The sequence below is a fragment of the Bos indicus genome, chromosome X (assembly GCF_029378745.1).
Source record: "Bos indicus isolate NIAB-ARS_2022 breed Sahiwal x Tharparkar chromosome X, NIAB-ARS_B.indTharparkar_mat_pri_1.0, whole genome shotgun sequence".
Lineage (NCBI taxonomy): Eukaryota > Metazoa > Chordata > Mammalia > Artiodactyla > Bovidae > Bos > Bos indicus.
Window position 1 is genome coordinate 9,077,574 of NC_091789.1, and position 25,144 is coordinate 9,102,717.

The following is a 25,144-nucleotide window of genomic DNA, read 5'->3' on the forward strand; positions in this document are numbered from 1 at the left end:
TTACTGGAATACAATCTACATAGAATCATGCCTAACAAACAAGTGGTGCTCAACAAATACATTTCTTTTTGGCCACATGCGAGATCTTAGTTCTTTGACCAGGGATCCAACCCGGGCACCTGGGGCAGTGGAAGCATGGAGGCCTAACCACTGGACTACCAGGGAATTATCTCAATAAATACTTTAAACTCTATGCATGAACAATGAAATCCATCTACTTAACCACTATGCACATACTAATATGACATCCCTGATTTCATTCCTAATGCTAATCATTCAGTTCAGTTCAGTTGCCCAGTTGTGTCTGACTCTTTGTGACCCCATGAACCGCAGCACACCAGGCCTCCCTGTCTATCACCAACTCCTGGAGTTTACTCAGACTCATATCCATCGAGTCAGTGATGCCATCCAGCCATCTCATCCTCTGTCATCCCATTCTCCTCCTGCCCCCAATCCCTCCCAGCATCAGAGTCTTTCCAAATGAGTCAGCTCTTTGTATCAGGCAGCCAAAGTACTGGAGTTTCAGCTTCAACATCAGTCCTTCCAATGAACACCCAGGACTGATCTCCTTTAGGATATGCTAATCATTAAGGTCACAAAATCTTCCTAATCACATGATCATGTGGCATTTCTCTTTTCAAAATGAATATATATGAGCTTGTTATTCCACTGAATGTGTTTTTATAGGAATATTTATTTTGACTTTTAATTACAGAATTGACATAATATTAGGACAATACATACTTATGAAAGTGAACTAATTGTCATGTCTCTTTGTTTAGAATACATCAGAATGTTTTTAATTCAACAGTGTAACAGACTTCTGTATAGAAACTAAACATGTCTATAAAAGGACATCTAGAGAGATGCTAGGGTTAGTAGGGCTGGCGTACATGTATATATATGTGTGTGTGTGTGTATACATACATATATATATATATATATATATATATATAATGGTAGAGAAAGAAAATACTACATATTCTCTAATGTTTGACCAAGATGCTTTAGTAGTCTCCAAAATAAATGAAAATAAACAATTATGCTCCACTTTATAATAACGCCCTTCCAAGTCATCCTATCATTCTCTTCCTCTAAGTTAAATTCATGCTCTGTAAATGTAATTTTAATTTAAAAATTGATATTAAGAAACTCTACACCCCTTGAAGGGTAAATATCAAATTAGAATTTTCTATTAATGTAAATGTTCCTGTATTAAAAGGCTATGGCCAGCATACAAAAATTATTTACTTAGATTAGTAAAATTACCATTTTTCATTCTCTTTATCTTTAAAGGTAATTTACGTTCCAAGATGTGACAGCTGTAATCCTTTCAAATTAGAAACAATTTGGAAAGCTACTGATAGGTAAGACTTTCAATCCTCTTATGATTTTATACATCTTCTCCATGAAAGCATAACAAGATACCATCCCACAGTTTTCAAGACTTCGTTTCCCACCAGGGACCATTTTAAAATGGGAACAAACATGGGAACTAGGCAAAATTTATGAGCACACATTTAAAATTAAACCAGATCTCAAATTTACTAGGAGTTAAGAGAAATTCATTCATTTTGTAAAGAAATTCAGTTATATTTCCCTTTGCAAATGCTGAAAGTCCATTCCCAATTTTACTCACCAGAGCAACCTGCTGATTTTGTAGAATTGGTCTTCACTAGTTAGTTGGCTTACTTATTTATTTTTCTTTTTAGGGGAGTAGGTAGTGGGCAGAGTATTATATACCTTAATTACCTTTTTATTAATATTCATTTTCCTCAGATATGTATTATACTCTTTTATTTTATGAGCCAGTTGACATGGTATACTTTTCTGTATCATTTCTTTTTATTGAATTGTAATCTGTACTAGCAAGAACATTTTATTTTAAAGAAAAAGTGTTTCAAACTAAATACAAAGGAGTATAATAAGGACAGAGCCTAAGAGTTTACCACTAAGCTCTTCAGGTTAAAAATCTAGATGATCATTCGAGTGCAACTTTTAAAGGATGTTGATCAACATTTGCTTTCGTTAGCTTTCATTTCTCTGAAAGTCTTACTCATACATGTATAATAAAGGCAATAATGTTTTTTATAATGCCATAAGATAACAAAAGGAATGCCTCTCAAATCAGTACTCTAGCCTATTCAGCATAACGTTTCTCTAAGAGACAAACTGGCAAAGGGCACAGCTGTCCTCTGAAATATTAGCCTCAAAATCAAAGATGTGGCCTGAGGCAGAAATTTTCTTCTCCTGATAAACGTCCATATTCTCCTTTTCTCTTGGGCACACAGACAGACTACATTTCCCAGTCACAGTTTCCATTAGATGTGGTCATGTGACTGAGTTCTAGATAATGAAATGTGAAGGGTGACAAAAAGTGGTGTTTGACACTTTCAGTCTTCAGCCGGAAAACTTCCAACCCATGATTCTCAATCTCCTTCATCCACTGACTAAAAGAGAGAAGATTCAAATATGTGAAGATTCTAGTCCATTCGCTCCATGGAATATTATGAAGTCATAAAAATATTAAGAATTTTTAACCACATAAGCATATTAGATATGCGACCTTTGTCTCTCTGCACAGCCCTGGCCAGAGCATCTCTGTCCATGACCTTCCCAAACTCACTCCCCTCTTCTCGCAGTCACAGTTCATTGGACCAGAATTGGACATCCAATCTCAGAGATAATCGTATGTTCTCTCCCTCATGCATCTTTCTCTGTGTGTGTGTGTGTGTTGACTTCTCTTTGAGAAATCTAGACCTAGAAACCTGTCAGCTAGGAAAGCAAAGATGTAAGCTCATTTTGAGTCAGAGCTGGAATTGCAGCATAATAGGGAAACAGGATTTCAAATCCTGAAAGATGATGCTGTGAAAGTGCTGCACTCAATATGACAGCAAATTTGGAAAATTCAGCAGTGGCCACAGGACTGGAAAAGGTCCATTTTCATTCCAATCCCAAAGAAAGACAATGCCAAAGAATGCTCGAACTACCGCACAATTGCACTCATCTCACATGCTAGTAAAGTAATGCTCAAAATTCTCCAAGCCAGGCTTCAGCAATACGTGAACCGTGAACTTCAAGATGTTCAAGCTGGTTTTAGAAAAGGCAGAGGAACCAGAGATCAAATTGCCAACATCCGCTGGATCATCGAAAAAGCAAGAGAGTTCCCGACAAACATCTACTTCTGCTTTTCTGACTATGCCAAAGCCTTTGACTGTGTGGATCACAATAAACTGTGGAAAATTCTGAAAGAGATGGGAATAACAGACCACCTGATCTGCCTCTTGAGAAACCTATATGCAGGTCAGGAAGCAACAGTTAGAACTGGACGTGGAACAACAGACTGGTTCCAAATAGGAAAAGGAGTATGTCAAGGCTGTATATTGTCACCCTGCTTATTTAACTTATATGCAGAGTACATCATGAGAAAGGCTGGGCTGGAAGAAGCACAAGCTGGAATCAAGATTGCTGGGAGAAAAATCAATAACCTCAGATATGCAGATGACACCATCGTTATGGCAGAAAGTGAAGAACTAAAGAGCCTCTTGATGAAAGTCAAAGAGGAGAGTGAAAAAGTTGGCTTAAAGCTCAACATTCAGAAAACTAAGATCATGGCATCTGGTCCCATCACTTCATGGCAAATAAGTGGGGAAACAGTGGCTGACTTTATTTTTCTGGGCTCCAAAATCACTGCAGATGGTGATTGCAGCCAGGAAATTAAAAGATGCTTACTCCTTGGAAGGAAAGTTATGACCAACCTAGACAGCATATTAAAAAGCAGAGACATTACTTCTCAACAAAGGTCCATCTAGTCAAGGCTATGGTTTTTCCAGTGGTCAGGTATGGATGTGAGAGTTGGACTATAAAGAAAGCTGAGTGCCGAAGAATTGATGCTTTTGAACTTTGGTGTTGAAGAAGACTGTTGAGAGTCCCTTGGACTGCAAGGAGATCCAACCAGTCCACCCTAAAGGAGATCAGTTCTGGGTGTTCATTGGAAGGGCTGATGTTGAAACTGAAACTCCAGTACTTTGGCCACCTGATGCGAAGAGCTGACTCATTGGAAAAGGCCCTGATGCTGGGAAAGATTGAGGGCAGGAGGAGAAGGAGAGGACAGAGGATGAGATGGTTGGATGGCATCACCGATTCAATGGACATGGCTTTGGGTGGCCTCCAGGAGTTGGTGATGGACAGGGAGGCCTGGCGTGCTGCTGTTCTTGGGGTCGCAAAGAGTTGGACAGGACTGAGCGACTGAACTGAATTGAACTGAATAGGGAAACAGATACAAAAACACCCCATCAAGAATGAAATCTGAGAATAGAGCATGCATACAGGGAGAAAGAGAGATCCCAGAAAAAAACAGAGCAACGAGAAGAGCTCCATCTCTCGTTAGGCCTTGTTGCACTCACTGTCCTTTCCCTATGAGACTCTCCTGTATAATTTTTCAAAAACTCCTTTTTTACTAGATTTGATTTTTTAAAGCAGTTCTGTTCACATTAACCAGATAATTTCTAAGGCAATACATGATTTTCCATGTTGGGAAACAAAACCCAGAATTCATGTATACAGACATATACATATATGCAGTGCAACCAGAACTATGTGCTGTCCCCCACCACACACAAAAAAGCAACAATTCCCACTTCAAATCCCTACTGTGCAGAGATCTAGCGCCAAAGAAATGTAAGGAAATCTTAATAGTTACTACCTTTGGGGGAGAGAATTTGTAGATATACTTTTGTTTCTGATTTCCTGTGTTTTTTCCTGTTTTTGAAATGAAGCTCTATTACTTCTATTTCTTGTATAAGATCCTTCATGATTTGACCTCTGTAGACCCCTCTGCCTCACCACTGCTATTGTGTCCCATGCTCCCTAAGCTCTGGCCCTCCTATGTCATATACAGTTTCCCAAATGTGCCATTTGGTTTTCAGGCTCCTGTGCCCTTATGTAAGTCTTTTAGAAAGGACAATATCAGAAGAGCTGAGAAATGCCCAAGAATAGTGTAGATACAAAGAAAGGAAAGACAGAATAGAGAGTGAATATAGGAAGGATGAAGAGTGCAGGGGAATAGAAAGGAATAGAATAAGGAAGGAAATTTTATAGAAAAGTAGATGATGGGTAGCTATCTATGTGGAGAAGGTAATGGCACCCCACTCCAGTACTCTTGCCTGGAAAATCCCATGGATGGAGGAGCCTGGTGGGCTGCAGTCCATGGGGTCCTGAAGAGTCGGACATGACTGAGCGACTTCACTTTCACTTTTCACTTTCATGCACTGGAGAAGGAAATGGCAACCCACTCCAGTGTTCTTGCCTGGAGAATTCCAGGGATGGGGGAGCCGGGTGGGCTGCTGTCTATGGGGTTGCACAGAGTCGGACACGACTGAAGCAAGTTAGCAGCAGCAGCAGCAGCAGCAGCTATCTATGCAAAAGTATGATATCATTTGTTAGTTGTTTTGGGGGTCATTCTGGCCTCCATTGCTATAGGCTGTCTAGCTATTAGTCAGCATTGATACACTAAATAGATTTAGTTTAGTGGTTGTTTTAGTCCATCTGGGCTACTATAACAAAATACCACAGACTGGGTAGCTTATAAACAATAGAAATATGTTTCTCACAGTTGCAGAAGCTGGACATGATCAGGGTACCAGCATGGTAGGATTCTGTGAAGGCTCTCTTCTGGGTTGCAGACTGCCAACTTCTTACTATGTCCTCACATGGCAGAAGGGGGTAGGGAGCATCCTGAGTTCTCTTTTATAAGAGCACTAATCCCATTAATAAATACTTTCACCCCTTGGGCATTATGTTTTACATGTGAATTTGGGAGCGATACAAACATTCAATGAATAACAGTGGTTTCCAACCCCAATTATGTTATCAACTGGAGAGTTATATAAATTAAACCCTCCAATGAAGGCTTAAGCAGAAAAGAATAGGAAAGGGGAAGGTAGGAGGGGAAAAAAGAAATTGCAAGAGTCTGAAGAGGGGTGGCTAAAGGGAGCAGGTAAGGAAACAATGGATTTTGTCTCACCGTTAATCAAAAAGAGTGTTTCTCAGCTGGGGACAAACAGGCCCACAGTGGACATTTGGTAATGTCGTGAACTAAAATGGACTGGAATGGGTGAATTTAACTCAGATGACCATTATATCTACTACTGCGGGCAGGAATCCCTCAGAAGAAATGGAGTAGCCATCATGGTCAACAAGAGAGTCCATAATGCAGTACTTGGATGCAATCTCAAAAACGACAGAATGATCCCTGTTCATTTCCAAGGCAAACCATTCAGTATCACAGTAATCCAAGTCTATGCCCCAACCAGTAACACTGAAGAAGCTGAAGTTGAACGGTTCTATGAAGACCTACAAGACCTTTTAGAACTAACACCCAAAAAAGATGTCCTTTTCATTATAGGGGACTGGAATGCAAAAGTAGGAAGTCAAGAAACACCTGGAGTAACAGGCAAATTTGGCCTTGGAATACGGAATGAAGCAGGGCAAAGACTAATACAGTCTTGCCAAGAAAATGCACTGGTCATAGCAAACACCCTCTTCCAACAACACAAGAGAAGACTCTACACATGGACATCACCAGATGGTCAACACCAAAATCAGATTGATTATATTCTTTGCAGCCAAAGACGGAGAAGCTCTATACAGTCCACAAAAACAAGACTGGGAGCTGACTGTGGCTCAGATCATGAGCTCCTTATTACCAAATTCAGACTTAAATTGAAGAAAGTAGGGAAAACCACTAGACCATTCAGGTATGATGTAAATCAAATCCCTTATGATTATACAGTGGAAGTCAGAAATAGATCTGATAGATAGAGTGCCTGATGAACTATGGAATGAGGTTTGTGACATTGTACAGGAGACAGGGATCAAGACCATCCCCATGGAAAAGAAATGCAAAAAAGCAAAATGGCTGTCTGGGGAGGCCTTACAAATAGCTGTGAAAAGAAGAGAAGCCAAAAGCAAAGGAGAAGAGGAAAGATATAAGCATCTGAATGCAGAGTTCCAAAGAATAGCAAGAAGACATAAGAAAGCCTTCCTCAGCGATCAATGTAAAGAAATAGAGGAAAACAACAGAATGGGAAAGACTAGAGATCTCGCCAAGAAAATTAGAGATACCAAGGGAACATTTCATGCAAAGATGGGCTCAATAAAGGACAGAAATGGTATGGACCTAACAGAAGCAGAAGATATTAAGAAGAGGTGGCAAGAATACACAGAAGAACTGTACAAAAAAGATCTTCACGACCCAGATAATCACGATGGTGTATCGCTGACCTAGAGCCAGACATCCTAGAATGTGAAGTCAAGTGGGCCTTATAAAGCATCACTATGAACAAAGCTAGTGGAGGTGATGGAATTCCAGTTGAGCTCTTTCAAATTCTGAAAGAAGATGCTGTGAAAGTGCTGCATTCAATATGCCAGCAAATTTGGAAAACTCAGCAGTGGCCACAGGACTGGAAAAGGTCAGTTTTCATTCCAATCCCAAAGAAAGGCAATGCCAAAAAATGTTCAAACTACTGCACAGTTGCACTCATCTCACATGCTCAAAATTCTCCAAGCCAGGCTTCAGCAATATGTGAACCGTGAACTTCCTGATGCTCAAGCTGGTTTTAGAAAAGGCAGAGGAACAAGAGATCAAATTGCCAACATCCGCTGGATCATGGAAAAAGGAAGAGAGTTCCAGAAAAACATGTATTTCTGCTTTATTGACTATGCCAAAGCCTTTGACTGTGTGGATCACAATAAACTGTGGAAAATTCTGAAAGAGATGGGAATACCACACCACCTGACCTGCCTCTTGAGAAACCTGTATGCAGGTCAGGAAGCAACAGTTAGAACTGGACATGGAACAACAGACTGGTTCCAAATAGGAAAAGGAGTACGTCAAGGCTGTACACTGTCACCCTGCTTATTTAACTTATATGCAGAGTACATCATGAGAAACGCTGGACTGGAAGAAGCACAAGCTGGAATCAAGATTGCCGGGAGAAATATCAATAACCTCAGATATGCAGATGACAGCACCCTTATGGCAGAAAGTGAAGAGGAACTAAAAATCCTCTTGATGAAAGTGAAAGTGGAGAGTGAAAAAGTTGGCTTAAAGCTCAACATTCAGAAAACAAAGATCATGGCATCCGGTCCCATCACTTCATGGGAAATAGATGGGGAAACAGTGGAAACAGTGTCAGACTTTATTTTTCTGGGTTCCAAAATCACTACAGATGGTGACTGCAGCCATGAAATTAAAAGACGCTTACTCCTTGGAAGGAAAGTTATGACCAACCTAGACAGCATATTAAAAAGCAGAGACATTGCTATGCCAACAAAGGTCCGTCTAGTCAAGCCTATGGTTTTTCCAGTAGTCATGTATGGATGTGAGAGTTGGACTATAAAGAAAGCTGAGCACCAAAGAATTGATGCTTTTGAACTGTGTTATTGGAGAAGACTCTTGAGAGTCCTTTGGACTGCAAGGAGGTCCAACCAGTCCATCCTAAAGGTGATCAGTCCTGAGTGTTCATTGGGAGGATTGATGTTGAAGCTGAAACTCCAATACTTTGGCCACTGATGCAAGGAGCTGACTCATTTGAAAAGACCCTGATGCTGGGAGGGATTGGGGGCAGGAGGAGAAGGAGACAACAGAGGATGAGATGGCTGGATGGCATCACTGACTCAATGGACGTGAGTCTGAGTGAACTCCGGGAGTTGGTAATGGACAGGGAGGCCTGGAGTGCTGCGATTCATGGGGTCGCAAACAGTCAGACATGACTGAGTGGCTGAACTGAACTGGGGACATTTTTGGTTGTCACGACTGAGTAGAGGGCACTCCTGGCATCTGGGGGTGGGTAGAGGTCAGGGATGCTCCTATACAGCCTCTAATGCACAGGACAGCCCCCACAGTAATGAATCATCCAGGCTGCAATATCAACAGGGCCAAGGTTGAGAAATCTTGGTCAGAAACTATTTCTCCAATTGGAACATGCAGTTTTGAAGTATTCAGTGTCCCTGTGGGAGGAAATCTGTCATTCTTTAAAGACTTTCAGAGAAAGATTTTCTTGCCAGAAACTCATGATCTTATCTTCCTCCCCAAGCTCACAGCTGTTCCTCCCTTGAGACTGTTTGCACCTGGGATTGTTCTAGTATCCAAACAAATATCCTGAACTGTAGGGCCAGAGAACATACAGGACTCACTCAAAATTACCTCCAACATTTACCCTGCTGACCAAACAAGAAAATCTTTATAAAAGCTGGAGAATAGAAAGCATTTTCCACTTTCCATTTTTAAAATTGCTTTTCAAATTGTACCCCTCATGAACCTGTCATGAGGCATAAATCCAAAACCTGAACTACTGATAAAAATATATAATAATCACAGCAACTGAAACATTAACTCCCCTCAGGTTATACCACCTAAGAAACAGTCAAACTCAGCTTTGTGCCATGCTCTAAACTCAGTGATTATATTCCCATTTGAGCATAAGAGACTTTTTGGAAATCAGGTCTTCCTTCCACAGAAATACTCTCTCCTTGGTTCCCTGCTGAGTGGATTAAAGAATGCAAACGAGAAACTCATTGGTTCACTTTAATTATTCAGGGACAACACAGAAAGATAAACAAGGTGAAACTAACTTCAAGAGTATAATGATTTCATGTACTTCTTCGACCTCTAAATATACATCTCCATTTGGCAAATACATTATTAAACCTGAGCCTATTTTCTCTGCATCGTTGTCAATACTCAGAAAAAAATCATCATGAATTTATAGGATGCGATACAGAAGTGCTGTTTGGAACTTAAACCCAAAACAGATTTGTGTTTTTACCTTTGAACAAGAATCTCAAAATGAGGTTATGTTTATTTCACAATTAGAAAATGACAATATGAAAGAAAATATTGCAAGTACTGCAGCTTTACAACATGACCCAAGGCAAGATAAATTTATGCCTAGGTGTTACATGTTGAATCTGTCTCTAGGAAGGAATTTGTTCTTAAATTCATTTATTCAACCAACTTTTACTGAACACCTATTGTGTATCAGACAAAACAGAAACATATACTAGTCTTGCACTGGCCTAAGAATGCCTTCTTGACTATACTTGCCTGCCATTACTGCTACCCTCTGACACACAGGGATATATAGGGTTTTATTCATTTCCTCTTGGCTAATGGAAATTCTGGAAGGAATCATGATTTCTCAATTTAAATTTATATGACTTTTGGGGGGACTTCATCTACAGTGCAATTAATTAGAATCTAACTAACTGGAAATCTTAATTGAATAGCATTCTTTCAGTAAAGGAACAAATGACAAGAAGGCAAACCATAGAACAACATAAAGCCAGAAACAACTTCATATATCATTTAACTTTATTCTCTCAACTGATTGTTGAGTAAAATGAGGTTGGGAGAAGAAAGAGACATTAACAAGGTCATATATCCATTTCATTGCAGAACCGGACTTAACTCATGATTTCTAACTCTAAATTCAGTGCTTTTTCAACTAGTCACAAGAGACCATCCAAAATTTTCAAAGTATATCCAGAGACATTTGGCTCTGTCTACCATATCTTTTACATCTAGAGTACTATGCAATAAAAAAAATTATGTTTACAATGACAACCCTCACTTACTGTAAGATTTTCATTTATAAGAGATTAAATTATGATCATTTGGATTAAAATGGAAAGTAGATTCACATTTAAGAATAATTTTGAATAAGACTGGTAATTTTTCAAAAGTTCTATTTAACCTTAAGCTAACTACCAAATCCAATTAACCAGAACCCTCAGTTTTCTGGGTTTTTAGACTCATCAAGATTTTAATATAAATAGAATAAAACCGAGATTATGTCTCCAGGCAGGGAAATTTAACTGAACTATAAATATTCATCAAAAGACAAAAATAAATGACTTGCAGTTCTTTATATTCCAGAGACAAGTTGTTATAGTACAAAGAGTATTGGATTGGTTGCATGGAGACTTGCATCCTAACTCCAAATCTTATAAACTGCCATAGGGAAATATTAGTAAAATTTCCCAAGACCCAATTTCATTATCTTTAAACTGGACATTATTTCTATTGTACAATTCCTAGGGTTGTTTAGAGTTTAACATGAGATAATGAATGAAAAGACTTTGGATAATAGAAAATCAGACATAATTATATATATACATATGCCTACATGTGCACACACATATGCACATATATACAATATGTTATCTAAAATCTGAATCTTTTGAGTATTACAAATAAGGAAAAGTATTTAGCTACAAGCATATCTAATAAAAAGCAACCAGCCATACTGTTATAAAAGTGTCTAAGTTAATGACACTATTCAGTATGGTAACTGACAAATTTGAAAGATCTGACTTCATAGACCAAAACCAACCCAAGTATTTAGTTGAAAGGTTGAATGGTGGGGAAATAGCAGATTGCAAAGATTTTATTTGTGAAGAAAAGCAATTTACTTAGGAGGCTTATATAATGCCACAAAAGGAATGAATCAATGATATCTGTGTTTTTATACTATACTTGATATTTTGCTAGTTCAGTAGGAAATAGTCATAAGTCAGCATTTATGTTATCAGCGAAGCCCTATGCATACATGTCACTATTGAATATCTTCATCAACAACAGGGGCTGCCTAGTGTTTTGTGTGTGCCAGATGGAGACCAGAAGTTTGAATTATAATCTTGGAATGGCCAATAATATCTGCTTGGCCTTGGAAATATGACTTATATTCAAGAGTCAACTTTAAATAAGTGTGGTATTGATATAATACGTCCTTCCAGTATGGGATTAGCAAAGACAAACTTCTCAGACCTAAAGGATGAATTGTTCCCCAAAGGCAGTGTCATTCCCAGTTGTATGAGACTTGGTAACCCCAGAAGCCTGTACCATTGTAGGATCATGCAGGTTTCTTCAGCATTATGTGAGTATCTCTGCAAGTTTCCATATTCTTTACCGTTAAGGAAACTTAATCTCTAACTTGATCTGTAGGTTTCTTTCTGTCAGTCACATCACCATCTTGGTGACTACTGTGTACCTAGTTATTAAATGTAGTTCCTTCCATTTTCTTTTTCCTCCTTCCAATTTATATGAATGCTTTGCCCATTCTGCTTCTTTTCAATCTACTATTCCATTTCAAACCAGTACTCTACCTTCTATTTCTCTTTTCTTACATCTTCCCAGTTCTTAAAACCTATTGTCTTCAATCTTGTCACTATACTGAAATTAGCTGCTTAAAAATCAAGAAGCCTGTAATGGACAGAATCAATGGTGTTTTCTCATCCATATCCTATTTAATTCCTCTGAGGCACTTGGAAATCATGGTCACTATCTCCTTGAAATTTTCTTCTCTCTGTTCTGTTCCATTCTAAGATGACTCCTCAAACGCCAGTGCTGGCTTTCTTTCCTTCGTGGACTCTTAAAATGTGTTTCCATGGGTTTCGTTTACTGCCGTCTTCTTATACTAAACACTCCTATAGGTTTTATAGTATTTCCTCCATCATTCATGGAAATTCAATTATTATTAATACATTGACTGATGAAATTCTTAATTATCCATGTCTATCATTAACTGGATTCATTACATACTAACTGGTGACCTTGTGGTACATTGTTCAACTTCTATAAACCTCAGTTTTAAAAACCTTAAGTTGGAATTAATGTGATGATGGCTTGGCACAATAATTGGCATATAGTATAAGCATTCGGTAAGTGGTAGGAGAAAAACACTTTCCATTTTTCTTCCTTTTCTGGAACACAGATCCATATTTGCAACTACTTATTAGATACTGGACATCTCAAACTAGATGTCCTGCGTATACGTTTCCAAAATAAAACTCACTGTTGGCTTCTACAAACTACTGTTTCTGATTTCAGAAACCTACTCCATCTGGAGTTTCTTGCTCAGTTTCTCTATCAGTCTGTCCATATACCCTACAAAAATTTTGTTGAACTATATAAACCAAGAACGAAGGAGTCAAAGTGAAAAAAAAGGCACAGTCCTTTACTCGAGATGCAACAGGGAATAAAGACAAGTAAATAAAGTATCTCCAGTGTAAATGTACAATGGAGAAAGATCTCCATAGACAAATGAACAGGGTGTTATGAGACCACAGATAAGGGGAAATACTGTGAAACTTGTAGGGAAGTGAAGGCAAGTAAAAGAAGGCTTTTAAGAGGTATCTTGGTCCCCTGTCCTCCGTCCACAATTTCTACAATATTAGTAGCTTCAATATAATTAACATTTTAGGGTAAAGGCTCTCTACCTCACTAGAATGTCAGCTTCATGAAAACAGAGATTTTGTCTGAATTTTTCTTTGATGTAGCCCCAGCAACTAGAATAGTGGATGGTACATGGTACACACTCAATGAATATTTGTCAAAACTTCTTAAAATTTATCTATGTTAGAATTAATTCATCATAATGTTTACAATGAACTGTTTTTCATTTAAAATATTCACATTGTACACATTCTTATACCCTCAGATATCACACCAAAAAATTAACAGAATGGCAAAGTATCTGTTATTGTTTATTTGCTTATTTGTTTGCCAAAGGGAGCAATTCTTTTTGAGCTTTGCTCTTCTTTAAATGGAATCCTCAGTACTACATTTTCACCATTCTTGCTGAGACATTTCAAAGATCTTAGGACTTAACCTGATCTTATATTTTGGTTTTAAAGCTACAAACTTTTTGTCTTGTGGAATTAATAAAGAAGCAGCTGGATTTTCCCAAAGGGAGATGTTTAATAGAATGTCTTTGATACACACATACACACACACACACACACACACACACACACGCACCACTCTGTAAAAATAAGGAAAACTGTTCACAGGAAAATAATTTTTTGCTACCTCAAATATATTTCATAATTTTAGTAAAATATAAGGGACAAATCCTGAAAGATGATGCTGTGAAAGTGCTGCACTCAATATGCCAGCAAATTTGGAAAACTCAGCAGTGGCCACAGGACTGGAAAAGGTCCATTTTCATTCCAATCCCAAACAAAGGCAATGCCAAAGAATGCTCAAACTACTGCACAATTGCACTCATATCACACGCTAGTAAAGTAATGCTCAAAATTCTCCAATCCAGGCTTCAGCAATATGTGAACCGTGAACTTCCTGATGTTCAAGCTGGTTTTAGAAAAGGCAGAGGAACCAGAGATCAAATTGCCAACATTGACTGGATCATGGAAAAAGCAAGAGAGTTCCAGAAAAACATCTATTTCTGCTTTATTGACTATGCCAAAGCCTTTGACTGTATGGATCACAATAAACTGTGGAAAACTCTGAAAGAGATGGGAATACCAGACCACCTGATCTGCCTCTTGAGAAATCTGTATGCAGGTCAGGAAGCAACAGTTAGAACTGGACATGGAACAACAGACTGGTTCCAAATAGGAAAAGGAGTACGTCAAGGCTGTATATTGTCACCCTGCTTATTTAACTTATATGAAGAGTACATCATGAGAAATGCTGGGCTGGAAGAAGCACAAGCTGGAATCAAGATTGCTGGGAGAAATATCAATAACCTCAGATATGCAGATGACACCACCCTTATGGCAGAAAGTGAAGAGGAACTAAAAAGCCTCTTGATGAAAGTGAAAGTGGAGAGTGAAAATGTTGGCTTAAAGCTCAACATTCAGAAAACTAAGATCATGGTATCTGGTCCCATCACTCATGGCAAATAGATAGGGAAACAGTGGGAACAGTGTCAGACTTTATTTTTCTGGGCTCCAAAATCACTGCAGATGGTGATTGCAGCCATGAAATTAAAAGATGCTTACTCCTTGGAAGGAAAGTTATGACAAAGCTAGATAGCATATTCAAAAGCAGAGACATTACTTTGCCAACAAAGGTTCGTCTAGTCAAGGCTATGGTTTTTCCTGTGGTCATGTATGGATGTGAGAGTTGGACTGTGAAGAAGGCTGAGCACCGAAGAATTGATGCTTTTGAAGTGTGGTGTTGGAGAAGACTCTTGAGAGTCCCTTGGACTGCAAGGAGATTCCAACCAGTCCATTCTGAAGGAGATCAGCCCTGGGATTTCTTTGGAAGGAATGATGCTAAAGCTGAAGCTCCAGTACTTTGGCCACCTCATGCGAAGAGTTGACTCATTGGAAAAGACTCTGATGCTGGGAGGGATTGAGGGCAGGGGGAGAAGGGGACGACAGAGGATGAGATGGGTGGATGGCATCACTGACTCGATGGACGTGAGTCTGGGTGAACTCCAGGTATTGGTGATGGACAGGGAGGCCTGGCGTGCTGGGATTCATGGGGTCGCAAAGAGTCGGACACGACTGACCTGAACTGAGTAAGGGACAAGTGTCTATTAACTCGACATGGTAATGAAAATAATTATTATGATTAACTGGATAAGTAACTTTGTAATCAATGAGTTGTTAAGAACTAGCTCCTTTCTGGATCAAAACCAGATATTTCTGTTTTAAATATATAACCCAGGATAGGGAAGTATATATGAATGATGAGGGAGGGCAGAAAGGTTAGTACAGAGATGCCTCTAAAATGTATCTTTTGTTTGCTATAGTTATATATTTCCCCAATCAATTCATTATGTCAAAATTCCCTAAAAACATCTGTTTATGTTCACATTTGGATTACTAAATAAATCTCCATATTAAAACCAGGTTTCATCTCACCTATGGTAAAATTTCCTTTCTTTATAAAACGAAACACATGTTTGCCTGTGGTTTTAATTTTGAATTGAAACCATAAATAGTCAATTCAAAAGCATTTTTAAAAGTAATACCACCACCAAAGTGACTAGAGTCTGTATCACAATAATCTCCAAAATACTGCTCTTCACTGCCCAAGCACAACTGACTACTATAGATATATTTTTTATTCTCAATATGTAAATATATTTTAACGGCTAAGAGTTTTCCTTCATGTAAATTTAGCATCTTCCACATCCATCATTTGGTGTAGGCTGAAAAGCTTGGTTGACTCCTGTTCATCTGTAATAAACAGGATTTATAGGTCATAGATTAGTTTCCACGAAGTCTTTTCCTGTCTTAAAAAGAATCTTTAAATCTGTGGCTGAAGATAGATTTTGCTAACCCCAGTGCTGTTAAAGGATTAAAGCACGCAATATTGTTGGATCTAAGCACTGAATATGTACATTCTGAGCTATTTTTTTCCTCTAGTCATTATTAAAGGAAAAAAAAAAAAAAAAGGTCTCTGAATCTATTTTCCCAGAGCGAATGTCCTAAGGGTGTGTGGGGGGAACTACTTCTAAATGTTAGGTAGATTTTAATGGTACTATAAAATAAAGTTAACTACCAGTAGAAACCTTACATTTACGGGTTAATATTTAAAGAGTGCTATCCCATAGATATTTAAATCACGGCCATCACCACTAATGAATGATTCTTCCAAATGATTCTTATTTCCCCAAGATAGACACTAGCTCTGTAAGTCTGCTAACAAGCATTGGTCATGTAAATTTCTTTTCTCTTTCCATTCCTTGTCAACATTTCCTCCGCCAATGGCATTGGCTCTTCTTTTGTAAAAATAACCTTTTGGCTCCCCTGAGTTGTCACACTGGCCTAAAGCCAGCAAGGGCGGTTAGCCACATAACAAGCTACAGCCATCTGTCAGAATATGCTAAAAATCAATGAGGATAGTTGGTATCCATTCTTCTGGCTAGGCCTGACTCCTCCACACAATTCTGATTTGTCATTGTGAGTTGGAGTGGTTATGTTAATATCAATTCCAAGTTCTCCCTAGTATTGACTATCATGGCAAAATCTTTCAGCAAGATTCATTTTGGTGACTAGTTTAGGGAGTCTACAGTAAGCCACTTGGCTAGACGGAAGACATAGATGCTCCAACATGACTCCAAAATTGTTCTAAGAGCAAATGTAGTAAACACGAGTGATTTCAGCTCCACAGCAACCAGCTAGACATATCATTTAACTAAAGGCCAATATCTGACAAGTTTTCAACCTCCACTGTTGAAAACTCCACCTCCCAGAAGGTAGAGAAAATGATAAGGAGAATTGCTTCTCTCACTGACTAGAAAAGAAAAATTGGTGAACTGAAGGTGACAGAAACTTTTAGGGAAAGCAACCATTTTATCTGAAAGTCCATAAGTACTCTATAAAGCAAAATCCTAGACTTCAGGAAAGTGGTTTTCTGCAGTGAAGTAGGTATGAGTCCACGCCCGGAGACAGTGAAGAAAAGGAGATGAATAAAGAGCTGGGGAGATCTGCTGGCTATTGAAATAAGTGTGCCTTGACTGGGTGCTCTCCAACCTATATTTCTAAAGAACATGTACTGAAAAGAAGGGATGAAAATCAAAGATAAATAAATATAAGAAGGCGTGGTTAAAAATGCCGAAAAGAATCACACCTGAAATGACCCTAAAGGTTGAAAAAACCTGCTAAAGATAACAGAACAGTCTTTAAAAAAAATATGTTTAGAACAAGAAGAGCAAGGATAGGCTAGACATGCAACTCATGGAATGGTATCAAATGAGTGATCATATCTTTTTTTGTGAAAAAGAATGATTCTAACCTAAAAGAGGAGCTTCCCTCATAGCTCAGCTGGTAAAGAATCTGCCTGCAATGCAGGAAATCCCAGTCTGATTCCTGAGTAGGGAAGATCCACTGGAGAAGGGATAGGCTACGCACTCCAGTATTCTTGGGTTTCCCTGGTGGCTCAGCTGGTAAAGAATCCGCCTACAGTGTGGGAGATCTGGGTTCAACCCCTGGGTTGGTAAGATCCCCTGGAGAAGGGAACAGCTACCCATTCCAGTATTCCGGCCTGGAGAATTCCATGGACTGTATAGTCCATGGGGTCGCAAAGAGTTGGACACGACTAAGCGACTTTCACTTTCACTCAACCTAAAAGGGTAATCAATATCATAGCCATAAATTGAAGCCTAATATAGGCAAGGTGCCCATAAGAAGGCACTCAGCTGTTCTAAATGAATTGAAATTACATTCCAGAGTGGTGAGAGGGCCTGCGGTTAGATGGCCTAGTCATAGTTGTTTACGTTTTGGGATTGTGGTGTGGGTGACATGTGTCAGAAGACTAAAGACCCTAATATGAGCTTTGGTTTTGAAAAGGGACACAAAGCACATGGGCGCCTTAGGTTAGACAAGGGACAGCATGCTGATTGAGTGCAAAATCCTGAAACAGGCTATTAAAAAGAGGATTTGTAAGCACTTCAAAAAAGTAGTAACCATCAGAAGGCAGCATAAATTCTTTAAGAACAAGTCATGTTAGACAAACCTCATTTCATTTCTATTTTTGATTACTGGCTTGGCAGATCAGTAAAAATGTAAGCACTCTGTATCTGGGTATCAGCAAGGCATTTGACAAGGTCTTTCATGATATGTCTGTGAACGAGATAGAGAAATGTAGAATGCTGCCTGATGGATAAATGTCAACCTGCAGGGAGATTTCCAGTGGCATGCCACTGAGCTCTGACCTCGATTTTGTCCTATATAACATTTTTATTAATGATTTACATACTCATATGAGTGAAGTAAGTCAGAAAGAGAAGGCAAAATATTGTATGACATCACAGTTATTTGTGAAAGTTTAGAAGAAATGAAACAAATGAACTTACGAAACAGAAAGAGACTCACAGACTTAGAGAACAAACTTATGGTTGCCAGAGAAGGATAGAGGGAAGGGATAGTAAGGGAGTTTGGGATGGAAATGTACACACTACTATATTTGAAATGGATAGCCAACAAAGACCTACTGCCTAGCACATGGAACTCTGTTCAGTGTTATGTGGCAGCCTGGATGGGAGGGGAGTTTGGGGGAGAATAGATACAGGTATATGTATGGCTGGGTCCCTTCACTGTTCACCTGAAGCTATCACAGCATTGTTAATTGGCTATGGGTGCATGCTAAGTCGCTTCAGTCGTGTCTGACTCTATGTGACCCCATGGACTGTAGCCCACCACGCTCCTCTGTCCATGGGATTCTCCAGGCAAGAATACTGGAGTGGGTTGCCGTGCCCTCCTCCAGGGCATCTTTGCAACCCAGGGATGGAACCAACTCACGTCTCCAGCACTGGCAGTCTGATTCTTTACAACTAGTGCCACCTGGGAAGCCCTTATACAAAAAAAATTTTTTTTTAAAAAAAAAAAGAGCAAGGCATATCTAACAAACCTACAAATGACACAGTAATGAGTGTAGTACAGTGCAAATACTTTCTATGGCAGAATTAGAATTCAGCTACATCTTAACAAGATGAAATCCAATTAGGCTAAATCGAAGCTCTAAACCTATTTTCCACCTATATCCTTTCCATCCCAAACACACAGTTTAAAAAACCTGCCAACTATGTAATAATTATAAAATAAATGAGATGTGGCTTAGCCTTAGAACTCGTTTAAAAGTTTTGAGTTGAGTTAAATAGTGTTTTTGGTGTGTATCAGTAGTGTTATGTGTTCACCAAAAATGCAGACATTGGTTTAAAGAACATTAAGAGAAATATTGGGTTGGCCAAAACGTTCATTTGGGTTTTTTCCATAAGATGTTATGGAACCCAATATTTACTTAGAATAGGGGAGACAACTGATTATTTATCATAATGCAAATTCCTGAATGAGTCAATCAAATTGCTTGTCTACTGAGCGTTCCGTCTACCATACATCGGATCTGCTCCCAGCCTGTGCTCAATGACATCCATAGGTGTCCAGGCTATTGCTTTTTTAATCATACGACCTTCCTCTCCCATCAGCCTCAGCTGACTGAAAGAATAACTGACAAGGCTTGCCAAGAAACATGAACACTGCCTGGTACAAAAGGGATGAATTGGGCTAATCAAATGCACTCTTCTTGGTTTTTCTAAATATATTTTAAAAAGTATTTATGTATTTGGCTGTGCCAGGTCTTAGTTGGGACACATGGGATCTTTGATTTCAGTTGCAGCATATCGGAATCTAGCTCCCAGACCAGGGATGGAACCCCAGGCCCCTTGCATCGAGAGCCTGGAGTCTTAGCCACTGGACCACCAGGAAAGTCCCTCTCTTAGGTTTTTAAACCTAAGGCTAGCAGGAGAATTAGGCAGGTAGCAACGGAACAGGCACTGAAGGGAGAAAGTGCAAGGTGCTGGGAGGCACACTTGGAATCACGTGGTGCGATGAAACACTGACCCTGCTATGAGAAAGTAGAAACTGTGTGGTAGACCAAAGAAATACTGAGCTGACGATAAAAGCTATTGGACAAAGAAAAAGATAAAGAGTGGCAACACTGCAGAGAATTGCTGAGTCATATCACTGCCAGAGATCTATAGGCCTTACCCTTCCTTGTGTATTGACCAGTATTGCCTGGCATTAATAGTCTTAAAAAGATATTCTCAGTTGTTTGAGGCAGTTTGAATAACCACTGCTCCTTTCAATCCAAGAGCCTAATAATCCACGCGTGCCTTCAGCCTTGGCTGTGACACTTCAAGAGCAGACTGGACAGACTGAAGTGTGCTCTAAGGGAACAGCCAGGATGGAGGATTTGAAATCAGTTAATGTGAGGAGCAGGTGGAGGGATGGGGGAAACGTTTAGCTCTAAGTAGAGAAGATTCAGGATCAGTGAAGGGCTGTTAGATGTGAGAGGGGTTTTATTTATTTTGTGAGATCCCAGAACTAGGTCTGGAAGGAATGGGTAGAGTTAAGGGGTGGGAGATTTGTGTTCATTAAGAATCTTCCAGTAGTTGTCTGACATGAAATGGAATGCCTGAGGAATGAGCTAATGTCTTATTCTGGAGATATTTAGGGAGAGGCAGGTAACCACACAATAAGGATGGCAATATTACCTTTGAATTCTATAATGCTTCACAATGCACATTCTGTTACACTGGCTTGATCCTCCTAACAATCTGTTGAGATGGGCATTTTTATATTCATGTTTACAGATGTGGAAGCTGAGGCTCAGAGAGCTGTCATACAGCTCTTAATTAAGTACCAGGGCACTCGCAGAGTTACCTTCTATTGACTGCATGTGAAATGAACATTATAAAGGATATATTTGGAAAATCCTAGCTGATCAAGCTGATAGGGTTTCTAGGTTTTTAAAAATTCATCTTTGTGATGCTGAATATATTTTCAAATGCACAAAAAAGGTACTCTCTCTGCTCATTCTCGTATGAAAACTTATGTTCTTCTCTGCGTCTTATGAAACTGAGACCAATTAATACATTCCTTGCACAGATACAGAAGGTCCGTGGGTGCAGTTTGTACAAACATGCCTAGATGTACATTTCAAACAAGAATAGTTTTCTCTCTCCATTTGCCTGAGCCCATTCCCCACCCTCCTTCCAGATTTCCTGTTATTTGGCTTCTTAGATGAAAGAAATATGTTTGCTTATCAAGACTGCTAGTTAACCAAATGGGCCCACTGCTTTCTTAGCTATCACTAAGCCCTGCAAAGGAATTAAAAGAGTGAGTAAATCACCACCATTAGTGAAAACTCCTTGAAGATAAACATTGTTCTCTGCTTTTCTTACTTAATTCACTTCCTCCCTTTAAAAAAAAAGAAAAAGAAATGCTACGCTATACAAACCCTCTCACTAGTACCCACAGGTGCTTATTGCTATATTATCTCTTGGAAGAGATCAGTAATATCACTTTTTGAAGCTATTTAATCTAGTTAGTGATGGATGATATAGAGTTTCCTGGATGTGGGCCATAGTGTTTTCAGGTTGTTGGTGGTGGCATATTTCTGATGCTCTGGCTGGCATTTAAGTTAATATGCTGCTAAGGAGAAACAATAATTTTAAAATGTGAGTTTATTAGTCCTCCCCTTTCCATTCCAATTCTCAGATTATTGGGATAGAAGTTGATCAGAGGTGACACCAGACATTGCTTGTCAAGTAACACCTTATACCCAGTGTTTACATGCAAGTGTGTTTAGAAAAAGCTTTGGTGGTAGACCTAAAGAAGACATATAAGACAAAGGGAAGTCCTTGAGTTTAACAGACAACAGAATACTATGCCTTATTAGGCAATATTTTTCTACAACAATAGAAAGTTGTAATTTTTGGCTTAAGATAGAGTACCTAGAAATAATGAATAATTTCTCAGTTAATCACATCGAGTGCTGAAATCTATTATGATCAAGGCATCTAGAACTATGGAGGAGTAGAACTTTAATCACCTGACAAAGATTTGAGGAGGAATTTGGAAACTTAAATATATCAAGCAACAGAAACATAGAGGCTAATTTTTGATCAAAAGATCAAACTCCACCCTAATGGCAGAATCAAGTTTTGAAAATTACACATATGGACTTCTGATGGAACAAATCCATTTTCAAAATGTTTGAAGGCAACTTAGTCAAAAAGATCTTAAATAAAATGTAAACTATTGATTTTCCTCCAATTTTGCTTGGATTTCCCTGTAATATTGCAGGATCTTAAAACAAGGGACAACTCTTGAGGATACAATGACAATTTAGGTAATTGCTTGCTTTCATATGCTTTTGTGGGTGTCTGCCTATGGGGTGTTTATGCATCTATGGCTTCCTCTTCACAGGGGCATCTGCTTTGTTTGGTCTGTGTCTATGGGTGTGCCTGGATCTAGATGGGTGTGCCTGTGTGTGTCTCCAGGCTTGTGGAGGAGGTCTGCCTTTTTGCCCAGGCGTCTGGGTGCATATCAATGTATTTCTGCATCTCAGGAGCTGTCTACGATGTGTTTCTGCCCTCAGTGGAATCATCCTGTGCCAATGTTTAACTTTAGTGGGATCAATCATAGCTCAAGTACCTGGTCTCCAATGGTATGTTGCTATTCAAGACCCAGCTGTTATGCAGATGAACCGAATCCTGGGTACTGGTTGGGGGAGCTGGAGCGGCTGGGCTGGGCTGGCTGCGGGTAGTCATTGATCTCCTCTGAAGAGAGTCAGCCGCTGGGGGTGGCTTCCTGGCACAGGTGCAGGCGTGCGGAGGCGGTGGTGGCGGCGGGAGGGGTCTGAAGGTGAACTGGTTGTGTGGGCTGCTCTGCATGTCTAAAGAGGAGAGAAGAAAAACACAAAATAGAGACTGACTCACTAGGCAGTCAGGAAAACACAGCACGTCAGACTTCTGAGGATTTCCCAATAACATAATCCGTGGGATGGGGTGGGGGTGGGCGGGAGAGTTGGAAGTTCAGTCTCTCTGTAAAAATGTCACTTAACATACAAAAACACGTGCAGTGAGCTTCTGAAATGTAAGACATTCACAACCGCATTTACATGTAAATTCATCAGGGCTATAGCAGCTCTAAAGTAAACGAGGCCGCCTCACACAATTTATCAGTTTCTGCTACTGAACAAATAAAGTATCAACGAGAAGTGAGCCGATTTCCATCACTTGCAAAAGTCTCACTTTGGAAAATACCAGTGAAAGGCACAAATTTGTTGCAAGGAAAATTACTTGACACTTAAAAGTATAAGGCCACCTTCTGGCTTTCCTCAGGAAAGGATGCTAGCCTGCCTGCATGGGAGCAAAACCAAACTTCAGAAAAACAGCTCAGAAGTGTGTAACTCTCTTGGCCAGTTCCCCTTCTCCCCAACTCAGTGCTTCTTATAAAAGGGAGGCTAGGAGTTTGTTCAGGTTGTTAGACATACTTCTACGGCTGTGCAAAACACAGTCCATACCTCTCCCCTCTTTGCCACACCTTTCTAGAAGCTCAGCGATATTAGCTGCAGCTGAGACAGCAAGGAAACTATTTTTTTATGCCTGTTTGCAGAGGAGGCATCCTGGGACAGCGGTCCTCAGACCTTCTTTATTATTATTGTTTGGTATTTTTCTGCCATTTTCCTGGCAGGCAGACATATAGACAGTAAGTTAGAATTTGGCCCATGCGAAATACCCCAATTAAACCCTTTGAAAAGAAATCACTATTGTAGTTGATAGTCACATCTCTTTCACGGGAAAAACATAACAGATGTCAAGCGATTTCTTGTAACACCAGCATGTTGCCGATAAACTTTGTAGACAGCATGGCTTTGTCCCACCTCCCAAATGACTGAGACTTGAAAAGCAGAAAAATGCCAGAGGCTTTCCATGTCTAGCAAAGGGCTCAGCTGGTTTGTGCTGAGACTCACTTTGCAGTGGTTGATCAGAGGGGGGAAAAAATCACTTTCTTCAATCCTTCCACCTCAGACTTGAACTGTGAAGACACTGGCATCATTTTCATCCTTTAAAATGATACTAGTGCCTCAAGAGCATGACAAATTTTCAGCAGTGTTTTCTACTACAGGTGGTTCTCCCTTTAAATAAACTTGCTATGTGAAAAACGGAATTGTATATAGGGAATTGTGTATAGGGAATTGTATCCAATTGTATATTGGATAGGGAGTGGTGATCATTCATTTTACATGAAGCATTCTTGTAGAAAGTCAGCTACCCTTGTATATTTAAAAGGAACTAAAATGCTTCATGAATTTTCTAAAGCACTCCCTTTACTCTAGACCCAGTCCAAATCCCATATCCACTAAAAAAAAATCATCAAAAGTACTTAACATCCCATTAATTTTTTTTAAACCTCTGGATTCATACTCATGACCTTAACAAGAAGCCTGCTTTCCATCCTTGGGGCTCAATGAAGGATTGAATGCTGGGATCCAAAACACCTGGGGATTCTCTAATTTTGTAGATGAGAAAACTGACACCCAGAGAATTGTTTGTCCAGGGACCCTTGGCAAGTTAGTGGCATGGTTCAGATTAGAACCCACATCACCTCACTCTGGCCAAAGCTCCATTCACTCTCCTGCAGCTCTCTGTAATACAAGTTCTCTTCACTTTCTTAAGATGTAGAGACAACAATTCCTCCACATTTTCTGAATTCTTCACTTATGACATACCACTGCCCTGCAGTTATTTGCGTCTATGTCAGCTCCCTTCTTCTGGGCTTCCCAGGTGGCACTAGTGGTAAAGAATGCAGGATACATAAGAGATGTGAATTCCATCTCTGGGTTGGTAAGATCCCGTGGAGGAGGGCATGGAACCCACTCCAGCATTCTTGCCTGCAGAATCCCATGGACAGAGGAGCCTGGCAGGCCACAGTCCGTAGGGTCGCTAAGAGTTGGACACTACTGAAATGACTTAGCACACACTGTTCCTGTGGTAGATGATATCTCCTTTGTGTACACAGGAAGGCAGAGTGGTGT

General features: G+C 39.6%; 1 protein-coding gene across 5 annotated transcripts in view; it reads right to left on the bottom strand.

Annotated features, from left to right (window-relative positions):
* TENM1 (teneurin transmembrane protein 1) overlaps positions 1-25,144 on the bottom strand; it is a 909,292-nt gene that overhangs the window by 393,342 nt on the left and 490,806 nt on the right. For all 5 annotated transcript variants that reach the window (XM_070784169.1, XM_070784168.1, XM_070784167.1 and 2 more), the window contains one exon: positions 22,759-22,999. In XM_070784169.1, coding sequence (XP_070640270.1) covers positions 22,759-22,999 — 241 coding nt within the window. The remainder of the gene's footprint in view (positions 1-22,758; positions 23,000-25,144) is intronic.